General features: G+C 45.0%; 1 protein-coding gene across 1 annotated transcript; it reads right to left on the bottom strand.

The window, feature by feature from the left end:
- Nucleotides 1-580: 580 nt before the first annotated feature.
- LOC123743734 (macrophage mannose receptor 1) lies at nt 581-11,937 on the bottom strand. Its single transcript, XM_082977277.1, has 4 exons — nt 11,521-11,937; nt 11,128-11,306; nt 1,310-1,480; nt 581-999 (listed from the first exon to the last, which is right to left on the bottom strand). The coding sequence occupies exons 1-4, from the start codon at nt 11,874-11,876 to the stop codon at nt 581-583; spliced, it is 1,125 nt and encodes a 374-aa protein (XP_082833403.1). The 5' UTR covers nt 11,877-11,937.
- Nucleotides 11,938-13,556: the final 1,619 nt, after the last annotated feature.

The following is a 13,556-nucleotide window of genomic DNA, read 5'->3' on the forward strand; positions in this document are numbered from 1 at the left end:
ACACTGGTATACAAAGACAGACGACAATCAATGCTGAAGCAGGGAACAGAGCAGGGGAACAGACAGATATAGGGGAGGTAATGACACAGGTGACATAAGTCCAGGTGAGTCTAATAATTGCTGATGCGCCTGACTGGGGAAGGCAGGTGTGCGTAATGATGGTGGCAGGAGTGCGTAATGATGGTGGCAGGAGTGCGTAATGCTGGGGATACAGGCGCCCTCAAGCGGCAGGGGAGAAGAGTGGGAGCAGTTGTGACAATTTAACACATGGACAAGTGTGTGAATTGGAAATGTCTTTTTTGCATATCCCCCTCTCCCTGAGACACCTTCGGAGAGTGGGGTCACAGCCAGGAGAAAAAGTCATCCACAACAGACTAGAACCCAGATCAGGAGGAGGGTCACCATAACAGACTAGGACCCAGACCAGAGAGGAGGTCTGTACTGTTTGTATTATTACTGAGTTGGTTCTTCATGAACAGGGTGAACCTCACCTCTTGTAAGATGGCGTCCTGAACAGCAGGATCACTGAGGTTCAGATTTTGATCCTTTGGGGTCATCTTCACTCTCACCACCAGTCTCTTCATTTGAGGTAGTCGTGGTTGTGGGCAGGGGGGTAGTCGTGGTTGTGGCCAGGGGGGTAGTCGTGGTTGTGGGCAGGGGGGTAGTCGTGGTTGTGAGCAGGGGGGTAGTCGTGGTGGTGGGCAGGGGGGTAGTCGTGGTTGTGAGCAGGGGGGTAGTCGTGGTGGTGGGCAGGGGGGTAGTCGTGGTTGTGGGCAGGGGCAGGGGGGTAGTCGTGGTTGTGGGCAGGGGGGTAGTCGTGGTTGTGGGCAGGGGGGTAGTCGTGGTTGTGAGCAGGGGGGTAGTCGTGGTGGTGGGCAGGGGGGTAGTCGTGGTTGTGGGCAGGGGGCAGGGGGGTAGTCGTGGTTGTGGGCAGGGGGGTAGTTGTGGGCAGGGGGGGGTAGTCGTGGTTGTGGGTGTGGGCAGGGGGGCAGTTGTGGTCTCCACAGCAATGCCAAGAAGATAATAAAATCCCACAATGGCAGTAGTTAATCACGGGGGCAACATTAGAGTTCTTCTGTCATCACAATATCAGGTAGATTAGGTGGAGAATATGGCAATTTACCATAGCAGATGAAAGGAAAGGTGTTCTCACAGGGATAATTTCTCAATTTAGCATGGTAAGGAGAAGAAGGATTAGAATGCACCATAGTGCAGTTGTATCTCTGATCTGTTGAAAGCCATCCTGGCCACCAGTTTCTGAATGAGGAGTCACTCTGGTCTGACCATATCCAGGAGTCTAGAAACAGACCGATCCACACAGGAAGTCCCCTCAGTGATATCTTCAGATCTATCTCTGTGTTCTCAGTCTGGTTCCTCACACTGACCAGGTCTGTGTGATGCTGTCTGCAGTAACTCTGAGCATCTATCCAGGTCTTGTTCTCCTGAATTAAGACGTATGTTAGCTTGCTGACTTGTTTTCCTGCAAAAGTAAAATGTAATAATCAATATAAAAGTCCAATGAAACATAATCTTGTGATCATCTATAGTACATGTTGTCATTGGTTTGATAATTATCTTATCTTCATTTTTCCAAGATGGCGTAGCAGTTCAGACGTCCTCTACCCTCCTCTTGTCGTGTCCCGTGTATATATATATTTACATATTTTTTTTCTTCACTTATCTTTTTATATATATATATTCTTTTTTAATTCTAAAAACTCAACCTCAAAGCACTCTCCTGCAACCCGCCTCACCAATTTAAAAAAAGAAAGTATTATTTACCTCATCTGAATTCCACAACAGAAGCTAGCAAGAGGTTAGCCATTTTCACTGGCTAACGTTGAAGTTCAGCTAGCCACGGTTAGCTGTCCTCAGCTATCCATTAGCTCGAAAAGCTATCGGCAGTTTTTGTACAGCGCGACTCAGACCAGAGCATACCGGACCTATTCTCTCTCCTTTCCCCGATTTCTACCGCAGGCTCTGGACATTTACACCTGGATCTTGCAGCTAACTAGCTGCTACCTGAGTGACTATTGGCAACGTCGGTCACGGAATTAACACACATTATTACGGAGCTAGCCAGCTGAAGAGTTCCGTCAGCCACTCCTGGGCTATTCCTGAGCTAGCCAGCTGAAGTGTCTCCTGGGCTACAACTCACCTATCCTGACCCGTTTTACTGCCGATCCGAAGCCCCATCGGGTCTTCACGACTGGACCACCGACGTTATCTGCCCGAGGGAGTTATCCAACTGGCCCCTCCGTCGTGACGTAACCTGATCGCCCATCTGCGGCCCGCTAATCGTTAGCTGTCTTTTCGGCTGCGATCTGAATAGGTCTATCGGACACTTTTCTTGGGCCACTATAACTAACTATTTTGCCAACTTGGACAGGTCCCCCCTTCCACACGGAACCCCACTAACCCACAGACGGAAACGCACGAGCTGGCTAAAAACAGACCTCCCTCCCATCTTCCACCAGCTTGCTACCTATGGCCCGGCTAGCTGTCTGAATCTCACTGGACCCTTTGATCACTCGGCTAAGCATGCCTCTCCTTAATGTCAATATGCCTTCTCCATTGCTGTTCTGGTTAGTGTTTATTGGCTTATTTCACTGTAGAGCCTCTAGCCCTGCTCATTATACCTTATCCAACCTATCAGTTCCTCCACCCACACATGCTATGACATCTTCTGGTTTCAATGATGTTTCTAGAGACAATATCTCTCTCACTATCACTAAATGCCTAGGTTTACCTCCTCTGTACTCACATCCCACCATACCTTTGTCTGTACATTATACCTTGAAGCTATTTTATCGCCACCAGAAACCTGCTCCTTTTTCTCTCTATTCTGGACGTCACAGACGACCAATTCTTATAGCTTTTAGCCGTACCCTCATACTTATTCTTCTCTGCTCCTCTGGGGATGTAGAGGTGAATCCAGGCCCTGCAGTGCCTGGCTCCACTCCTACTCCCCAGGCGCTCTCTTTTGATGACTTCTGTAACCGTAATAACCTTGGTTTCATGCATGTTAACATTAGAAGCCTCCTCCCTAAGTTTGTTTTATTCACTGCTTTAGCACACTCCGCCAACCCGGATGTCCTAGCTGTGTCTGAATCTTGGCTTAGGAAGTCCACCAAAAACTCTGAAATCTTCATCCCTAACTACAACGTTTTCAGACAAGATAGAACGACCAAAGGGGGCGGTGTTGCAATATACTGCAGAGATAGCCTGCAGAGTTCTGTCCTGCTATCCAGGTCTGTACCCAAACAATTTGAACTTCTACTTTTAAAAATCCACCTCTCCAAAAACAAGTCTCTCACCGTTGCCGCCTGCTATAGACCCCCCTCGGCCCCTAGTTGTGCTCTGGACACCATATGTAAACTGATTGCCCCCCATCTATCTTCAGAGCTCGTGCTACTAGGTGACCTAAACTGGGACATGCTTAACACCCCAGCCATCCTGCAATCCAAGCTTGATGCCCTCAATCTCACACAAATTATTAATGAACCCACCTGGTACAACCCCAAAGCCGCAAACACTGGCACCCTCATAGATATCATCCTAACCAACGTGCCCTCTAAATACACCTCTGCTGTTTTCAACCAAGATCTCAGCGATCACTGCCTCATTGCCTGCACCCGTAATGGGTCAGCGGTCAAACGACCTCCACTCATCACTGTCAAACGCTCACTGAAACATTTCAACGAGCAAGCCTTTCTAATCGACCTGGCCCGGGTATCCTGGAAGGATATTGACCTCATCCCGTCAGTAGAGGATGCCTGGTTATTTTTTTTAAATGCCTTCCTCTCCATCTTAAATAAGCATGCCCCTTTCAAGAAATGTAGAACCAGGAACAGATATAGCCCTTGGTTCTCCCCAGACCTGACTGCCCTTAACGAACACAAAAATATCCTGTGGCGTTCTGCATTAGCATCGAACTGCCCCCGCGATATGCAACTTTTTAGGGAAGTTAGAAACCAATACACACAGGCAGTTAGAAATGCCAAGGCTAGCTTTTTCAAAAAGAAATTCGCTTCGTGCAACTCCAACTCTAAAAAGTTCTGGGACATTGTAAAGTCCATGGAGAATAAGAACACCTCCTCCCAACTGCCCACTGCACTGAGGATAGGAAACTCTGTCACCACCGATAAGCCCACTATAATTGAGAATTTCAATAAGCATTTTTCTACGGCTGGCCATTCTTTCCACCTAACTACCCCTACTGCATTCAACAGCACTGCACCCCCCACAGCTACTCGCCCAAGCCTCCCCCATTTCTCCTTCTCCCAAATCCATTCAGCTGATGTTCTGAAAGAGCTGCAAAATCTGGACCCCTACAAATCAGCTGGGCTTGACAATCTGGACCCTTTCTTTCTAAAATTATCTGCCGAAATTATTGCAACCCCTATTACTAGCCTGTTCAACCTCTCTTTCGTGTCGTCTGAGATTCCCATAGATTGGAAAGCAGCTGCTGTCATCCCCCTCTTCAAAGGAGGTGACACTCTTGACCATAATTGCTACAGACCTATATCCATCCTACCCTGCCTTTCTAAGGTCTTCCAAAGCCAAGTCAACAAACAGATTACCGACCATTTCGAATCCCACCGCACCCTCTCCGCTATGCAATCTGGTTTCAGAGCTGGTCATGGGTGCACCTCAGCCACGCTCAAGGTCCTTAACGACATCGTAACCGCCATCGATAAGAAACAATACTGTGCTGCTGTATTCATTGACCTGGCCAAAGCTTTTGACTCTGTTAATCACCACATCCTCATCGGCAGACTCAGTAGCCTTGGTTTCTCAAACGATTGCGTCGCCTGGTTCACCAACTACTTCTCTGACAGAGTTCAGTGTGTCAAATCGGAGGGCCTACTGTCTGGACCTCTGGCAGTCTCTATGGGGGTACCACAGGGTTCAATTCTTGGGCCAACTCTTTTCTCTGTATACATAAATGATGTCGCTCTTGCTGCTGGTGAATCTCTGATCCACCTCTACGCAGACGACACCATTCTGTACACTTCTGGCCCTTCTTTGGACACTGTGTTAACAACCCTCCAGACGAGCTTCAATGCCATTCAACTCTCCTTCCGTGGTCTCCAACTGCTCCTAAACACAAGTAAAACTAAATGCATGCTCTTCAACCGATCGCTGCCTGCACCTGCCCGCCTGTCCAGCATCACTTCTCTGGACGGTTCTAACTTAGAATTTGTGGACAACTACAAATACCTAGGTGTCTGGTTAGACTGTAAACTCTCCTTCCAGACTCACATCAATCATCTCCAATCCAAAGTGAAATCTCGAATTGGCTTCCTATTTCGCAACAAAGCATCCTTCACTCATGCTGCCAAACATACCCTCGTAAAACTGACCATCCTACCAATCCTCGACTTCGGCGATGTCATTTACAAAATAGCTTCCAATACCCTACTCAACAAGCTGGATGCAGTCTATCACAGTGCCATCCGTTTTGTCACCAAAGCCCCATATACTACCCACCACTGCGACCTGTACGCTCTCGTTGGCTGGCCTTCGCTTCATAATCGTCGCCAAACACATTGGCTCCAGGTCATCTACAAGACTCTGCTAGGTAAAGTCCCCCCTTATCTCCGCTCACTGGTCACCATAGCAGCACCCACCTGTAGCACGCGCTCCAGCAGGCATATCTCTCTGGTCACCCCTAAAGCCAACTCCTCCTTTGGTCGTCTCTCCTTCCAGTTCTCTGCTGCCAATGACTGGAACGAACTACAAAAATCTCTGAAACTGGAAACACTTATCTCCCTCACTAGCTTTAAGCACCAGCTGTCAGAGCAGCTCACAGATCACTGCACCTGTACATAGCCCATCTATAATTTAGCCCAAACTACTACCTCTTCCCCTACTGTATTTATTTATTTTATTTATTTTGCTCCTTTGCACCATATTATTTATATTTTATCTTTGAACTTTCTTCAAACTACAAATCTACCATTCCAGTGTTTTTCTTGCTATACTTTATTTACTTTGCCACCATGGCATTTTTTTGCCTTTACCTCCCTTATCTCACATCATTTGCTCACATTGTATATAGTCTTATTTTTTTTTCTTCTACTGCATCATTGATTGTATGTTGTTTTACTCCATGTGTAACTCTGTGTTTTTGTATGTTGTCGAACTGCTTTGCTTTATCTTGGCCAGGTCGCAATTGTAAATGAGAACTTGTTCTCAACTTGCCTACCTGGTTAAATAAAGGTGAAATAAATAAAATAAATAAAATAAAAAATAATAACAGATCAATAACTGATTAACAACTTAAAGCTATCATGAGTCCATGTTTCAACTCAATGGCAGCTCCAGCACTTAGAACAGGCTTCATCATTAGTATGTAAACACTCACCATCATAACAGATGAAGTGATGCTGGTCATCACAGGAGGTGTTGTTCCACAGCCCAGATGTACTCATTAAAGCACAGTTACCATTTTGGGGCATCCCAGTGTACCAGTTTCTGAACTCAGTCTCCCCCTCTCTGTAGATACATCTGCCTGCCAGAGACCAGTGCCACTTCATGGAGTCTCTCTTCTTCAGTCCAATCCAGTAACATAATTTATAATCATTGGGACTGGTAATCAGCCTGTTCAGGTCCTCCATGTCATCTACTGTAGCCAGATCAGTGTAGTTCTCTCTGCAGTAACTCTGGGCATCAGTCCAGGTCATAGAGTTGGTAATGGAGTGATACTGATGAAGACATGAGGAAGGTGTGTAGAACCCTGTGAAGAGAATAATGATTCATGACCGACATTTTATCCAGCAACCGTTCACCCCCAACCACACTCATCTATGCACCTTTGCACGTGGTACACCCAATTGTGTAAGCAGACACACACACACACCACACACACACACACACACACACACACACACACACACACACACACACACACACACACACACACACACACACACACACACACACACACACACACACACACACACACACACACACACACACACACACACACACACACACACATACACACACTCACATCTTGAACTGACCTGAGATTAGGAGTTAGGGTTAGGTATAGTTTTAGGGTTTGGGGTTTGGGGTTCAGTTTAGAGTTTACAATTAGGTTTAGGGTTACTGTTAAAATGTAGGGTTAGATTTAGGGTTTGGGGAGAATAGGATTTTGGATGGGAATCAATTATTTCTTCCCCACAAGGATAGCAATAGAAAAGTGTGTGTGTGTGTGTGTGTGTGTGTGTGTGTGTGTGTGTGTGTGTGTGTGTGTGTGTGTGTGTGTGTGTGTGTGTGTGTGTGTGTGTGTGTGTGTGTGTGTGTGTGTGTGTGTGTGTGTGTGTGTGTGTGTGTGTGTGTGTGTGTGTGTGTGTGTGTGTGAGAGTGTGCATGTGCGTGTGAGTGTATATGAGGTTTTTCTAAGGAGAGGGAAAAGGCTCTTTCCACACAGTTCCGAGCCAGACAGTGAGCCACCATGTTGGAAATCAACCAAAACTAACAAGACAATCATTTGGGTGCTTATGCATTAAAAACTTTCAAGACATCCCCTAAATCCTCCTGAAAAGTATTATTCATGTCAAATTCCTTTTTCAGTCCAATGTGCTTTATTTTACCATGGGCAACCAGTGAGATGGCATTTATTCATGATTCCAAGCCATTTACAGAAAATGAATAATTTAAGGTAAGAAGGAACACCTCTCTCACCAGAGAGCCTAGTGACTCCTTTCACCTACACAGATGTTGTCTACAGAAGGTGGCATTGTACTGTGGTTGTGACGTAACATGGAAGGTGGTGGAAGGCTACTTTGTTTGTCATTTGCGTATGCTAAGCAACTGTCTGCTAACATGTGGCTTTAGTGACACGCATACTGTAGCATTGCCCTGTTCTTTGTTCAAGCTCAAAACCTGCCTGGCCCCATTCAATACTCAGAAATTCAGGCCCTGCCCGGCCTGAGCCCGTCTGGTTTGGGATGAAAATGAAAACTCTATTCCTGATCCCATGCCATTTACAGAAACTGAATAATTTAAGGAAGAACAGAAACCTCTCTCTCACCAGAGAGAAACACGTGTATGTGACCAATACAATTACATTTGACTTGAGCCTACGCAGAAAACATGACCCCATTGGCCTCATCTGGGTATTTGGTGGGCAAGGTGGTCAGGAGTTAGCCCACACCAAGCCCAACACAGGCTAGCCCACACCAAGCCCTAACCAGCCCAACACAGGCTAGCCCACACCAAGCCCTAACCAGCCCAACTCAGGCTAGCGCACACCAGCCCAACACAGGCTAGCCCACACCAGCAAAACACAGGCTAGCTCAAACCAAACCCAGCAGAGGCCAGCCCACACCAAGCCAAGCACAGGTTAGCACAGACTAAGCCCAAAACAGGCTAGCCCACACCTGCCCAACACAGGCTAGCCATGCACCAAGCCCAGCCATGAAGGCTAGGCCACACCAAGCCCAGCCATGAATAGCCCACAACAGCCCAATACAGGCTAACCCACATCAGCCCAGCACAGGTTAGCCCACACCAAGCCCAACACATGTTACCCCACACCAATCCCAACACAGGTTACCCCACACCAAGCCCAATACAGGTTAGCCCACACCAAGCCCAACACATGTTACCCCACACCAATCCCAACACAGGTTACCCCACACCAAGCCCAATACAGGTTAGCCCACACCAAGCCCAACACATGTTATCCCACACCAAGCTCAACACAGGTTAGCCCACACCAAGCCCAACACATATTATCCCACACCAAGCTCAACACGGGTTACCCCACACCAAGCCCAGCTGCTTCATAATGTAGAGGAAGGGCTCATTTTAATATTTGGAGGCGTGTTTTGCAAATACCTGAATTCATGTCGTTAACATTCCAAATGTGCCATCAAGTCTACAGTTGAATAAGAACTGTGTTCTAATTTATAAACAAACAAAAGAGATTTAAAAAAAAGCACCATTTTAAAGATTTGTAATATATGATCACATCCTATGATAAACCAATATTATATATGATAAAATAATATTATGTATGATAAAACAATATTAATATATGATAAACATTGAATTTTATCTAACCTTTATTTAACTAGGCAAGTCAGTTAAGAACAAATTCTTATTTACAATGTCGACCTACACCGGCCAAACCGGGACGACGCTGGGCCAATTGTGCGCCGCCCTATGTGACTCCCAATCACAGCCGGTTGTGAGACAGCCTGGATTCAAACCAGTGTGTCTGTAGTGACGCCTCTAGCACTGAGATGCAGTGCCTTAGATCCCTGCGCAACTCGAGAGGCCGATAACACAATATTAATACATTATAAATCAATATATGATTAAACAATATTAATGTATACTGTAATCAAACATTAATATATGATAAAACAATATTAATATTGTCACATTCGTCGTAGTAAATGGACCAAGGCGAAGCGGGTCGAGTGCTCATCTTAACTTTTATTTGTGAACACTTAAACAAAATAAGAAACGAACTAACAGTCTTGCAGGCTCAATACAGCAGTGCTAAGAACAATCTCCCACAATTCCCCTGACAAACACATTCCTAATTATAGGACCTTCAATCAGAGGAAACGATACACAGCAGCCTCCAATTGAAGGCCCCAATCCCAATTACCTAAAAACAGATCTAAACACCCTAGAACAGACATAGAAATATACAAACATAAAACAATGACCAAAACCCCGGAATACATAAATCAAACATCCCTCTACACACACACACACACACACACACACACACACACACACACACACAGAGAACCATATTAAACAAATACCCCCTGCCACGTCCTGACCAAACTATGATAACAAATAACCCCTTTACTGGTCAGGACGTGACAAATATATGATAAAACAATATTAATATATACTGTAATAAAGAATATTAAGATATGATAAAACTATATTAATATTTACTGTAATAAAGAATATGAATATATAAAACAATATTCATATTTACTGTAATAAAGAATATTAATATATGATAAAACTATATTAATATATACTGTAAAAATGAATATTAATATATGATAAAACAATATTAATTCATGATAAAACAATTTAAAGCATCTCAGATAAAGACCTGTTTCAGTTAAACAGAGACAATCTAGACCAGTAAAGATTTTTAATCTAAATAAAAATAGAAATGTAATAAGAACATTTAACATAACAAGAGTTCTCTCATCCTCTTCTTCATCATCTTCTCCTCCTCTTCTTCTTTCTTGTGAGACCCCACTTTCTCCTTGAGGAAGACCTCCCCATCTTTCTGTTTTTTCCACATCACTTTGGTGCCTGCAGGTAACCCCTGCTCCTTCAGCTTGTTCCTTATCTATAGAAACACACACATACAAAGACCCACAATATTTCACACTGTAATAGTTATTCTGAAGATCTACAACTACCATTCCTTCCTGCTGTACTGAGACATTCTTCACTTCAATCATTTGACTCTATGAGGAGATGATGCTTACATTTGTCCTATTTCACATATTTAAAACTGTGTTTTAATAAGCATGTGTGAATTGGACAACCCACTCTCCCTGAGAACCCTCGGAGAGCAGGGTAATGGCCATGAGAGAAGGTCATCCACAACAGACTAGGACCCAGATCAGAGAGGAGATCATCCACAACAGACTAGGACCCAGACCAGAGAAGAGATCTCTACAGTTTGTATTATTACTGAGTTGGTTGTTCATGAACAGGGTGAAACTCAGCTGTTGTAAGATGGAGTCCTGAAGAGCAGGATCACTGAGGTTCAGATTTTGATCCTTTGGGGTCATCTTCACTCTCACCAACTGTCTCTTCAGTTGGAGTTTCTCAGGGGTCTCCACAGCTGGTCCTACAAGAGAATACAATCCCACAATGACAGTAGAGCAGGGCAACATTAGAGTTCTCCTGTCATCATAATATCAGGTAGATCAGGTGGAGAATACGGTAATTTACTATAGCAGATGAAAGGGTGAGTTAACTCACAGGGATGATTCATCCATTTAGTAGGATCATAACGATTAGGATAAGAATTCACCAGAGAGCAGTTTCCTCTTCTCTCATATACAAAAAAATTATGGCCACCACAGGTCTTCCTCATTTCTTACAGGATATCCTGACTGCCATTTTCTGAATGAGAGTCACTCTGGTCTGACCATATCCAGGAGTCTAGAAACAGACCGTTCCACACAGGAAGTCCCCTCAGTGATATCTTCTTCTCTATCTCTGTGTTCTCAGTCTGGTTCCTCACACTGACCAGGTCTGTGTGATGCTGTCTGCAGTAACTCTGAGCATCTATTCAGGTCTTGTTCTCCTGAATTAAGACATATGTTAGGTTGGTGACTTGTTTTCCTGCAAAAGTCAAATGTAATAATCAATACAAATATCCAGTGAAATATCATCTACTGATCATCTATAGTACATGTTGTCATTGATTTCATAACAGATCAATAACTGATTAACAACTTAAAGCTATCATGAGTCTATGTTTCAACTCAATGGCAGCCCCAGCACTTGGAACGGGCTTCATCATTAGTATGTAAACATTCACCATCATAACAGATGAAGTGATGCTGGTCATCACAGGAGGTGTTGTTCCACAGCCCAGCTGTACTCATTAAAGCACAGTTACCATTTTGGGGTGTCCCAGTGTCCCAGTTTCTGAACTCAGTCTCCCCGTTTCTGTAGAAACATCTGTCTGCCAGAGACCAGTGCCACTTCATTGAGTCTCCCTTCTTCAGTCCAATCCAGTACCATAATTTATAATCATTGACACAAGTTATCAGCTGGTTCAGGTCCTCCATATCATCTACTGTAGCCAGATCAGTGTATTTCTCTCTGCAGTAACTCTGGGCATCAGTCCAGGTCATATAGTTGGTAATGAAGTGATACTGATGAAGACATGAGGAAGTTGTGTAAAACCCAGTTAACAGAATAATGATTCATGAGGTACATTTACTCCATCAACCCCAACCACACTATCTATGGATCTGTTAACATGCAGTACACCCTGGTTTGTAGACACACCAGCAACATACATCAACACACACACCCAGCAAACATGACCACATGGGCCCTGTGTGGGTATTCAGTGGGCAAGGCGGGCACGGCTAGTCCACACCAACCCATAAAGGGCTAACCCACAGCAAGCCCACATCATCTCAACAAGGCTTAGCCCACAGCAAGCCTTCAACGGCTCAACAAAAGCCACCCGACAGCAAGCCCATACCAGATCAACAAGGGCTACCCCACAGCAAACCCACAGCAGCTCAACAAGGGTTACCCCACAGCAGCTCAACAAGGGTTACCCCACAGCAAGCCCACAGCAGCTCAACAAGGGCTACCCCACAGCAAACCCACAGCAGCTCAACAAGGGTTACCCCACAGCAAGCCCACAGCAGCTCAACAAGGGCTACCCCACAGCAAGCCCACAGCAGCTCAACAAGGGCTACCCCACAGCAAGCCCACAGCGTTCAACTAGGGCGAGCCGACACAAACACATCCAGGGCTAGCCCAGAGCAAGCCCACTGTCATAATCGTCGTAATGATCGGACCAAACTGCAATATACGGAGACAACCACCCACAAAACACAAGCTGAAAACCCCTACTTAAATATGGCCTCCAATTATACGCAACGAAGAACAGCTGCCTCCAATTGAAGGCCAAACCAAAACCCTGAACATAGAAATAGAACAACTAGAAAACCCACATAGAAATAGAAACCATAGAACATAAACCAAAACCCCGAAACACACAAAACAAACACACCCCTGCCACGTCCTGACCAACTACAATAACAAAATGACCCCTTTACTGGTCAGGACGTGACACCCACACCAAACCAACACAGGCTAATCAACACAAAGTCCAGCAGAAACAACTCAATGAATGACACATTTCATAAATAACAGAATTTATGAATACAGGTTATATATTACATTGACAATATTTGATTTAACCTGTATAAAATAAATTATAATCTCAGGAAAAAAGAAATGTCCTCTCACTGTCAACTGTGTTTATTTTCAGCAAACTTAAGATGTGTAAATATTTGTATGAACATAACACGATTCAACAACTGAGACATAAACTGGACAAGTTCCACAGACATGTGACTAACAGAAATTGAATAATGTGTCCATGAGCAAAGGGGGGGTCATAATCAAAAGTAACAGTCAGTATCTGGTGTGGCCACCAGCTCAGCTACATTAAGTACTGCAGTGCATCTCCTCCTCATGGACTGCACCAGATTTGCCAGTTCTTGCTGTGAGATGTTACCCCACTCTTCCTCCAAGGCACCTGCAAGTTCCCGGATAGTTCTGAGGGGAATGGCCCTAGCCCTCACCCTCCGATCCAACAGGTCCCAGATGTGCTCAATGGGATTGAGATCCGGGCACTTCTCTGGCCATGGCAGAACACTGACATTCCTGTCTTGCAGGAAATCACTCAAAGAACGAGCAGTATGGCTGGTGGCATTGTCATACTGGAGGGTCATGTCAGGATGAGCCTGCAGGAAGGGAACCACATGAGGGAGGAGGATGTCTTCCCT

Source organism: Salmo salar, chromosome 07 (genome assembly GCF_965601325.2).
Source record: "Salmo salar chromosome 07, fSalSal1, whole genome shotgun sequence".
In the NCBI taxonomy this organism is placed as follows: Eukaryota; Metazoa; Chordata; class Actinopteri; order Salmoniformes; family Salmonidae; genus Salmo; species Salmo salar.

Coding starts and splice junctions, on each gene's coding strand:
- LOC123743734 (XM_082977277.1), bottom strand. CDS start 11,876: ATGACCTGGACTGATGCCCAGAGTTACTGCAGAGAGAAATACACTGAT. Junction 11,307..11,520: donor AATGATGAAGCCCGTTCCAA/GTGCTGGGGCTG, acceptor GAACAAGACCTG/AATAGATGCTCAGAGTTACT. Junction 1,000..1,309: donor GGGACTTCCTGTGTGGATCG/GTCTGTTTCTAG, acceptor ATTGCTGTGGAG/ACCACAACTGCCCCCCTGCC.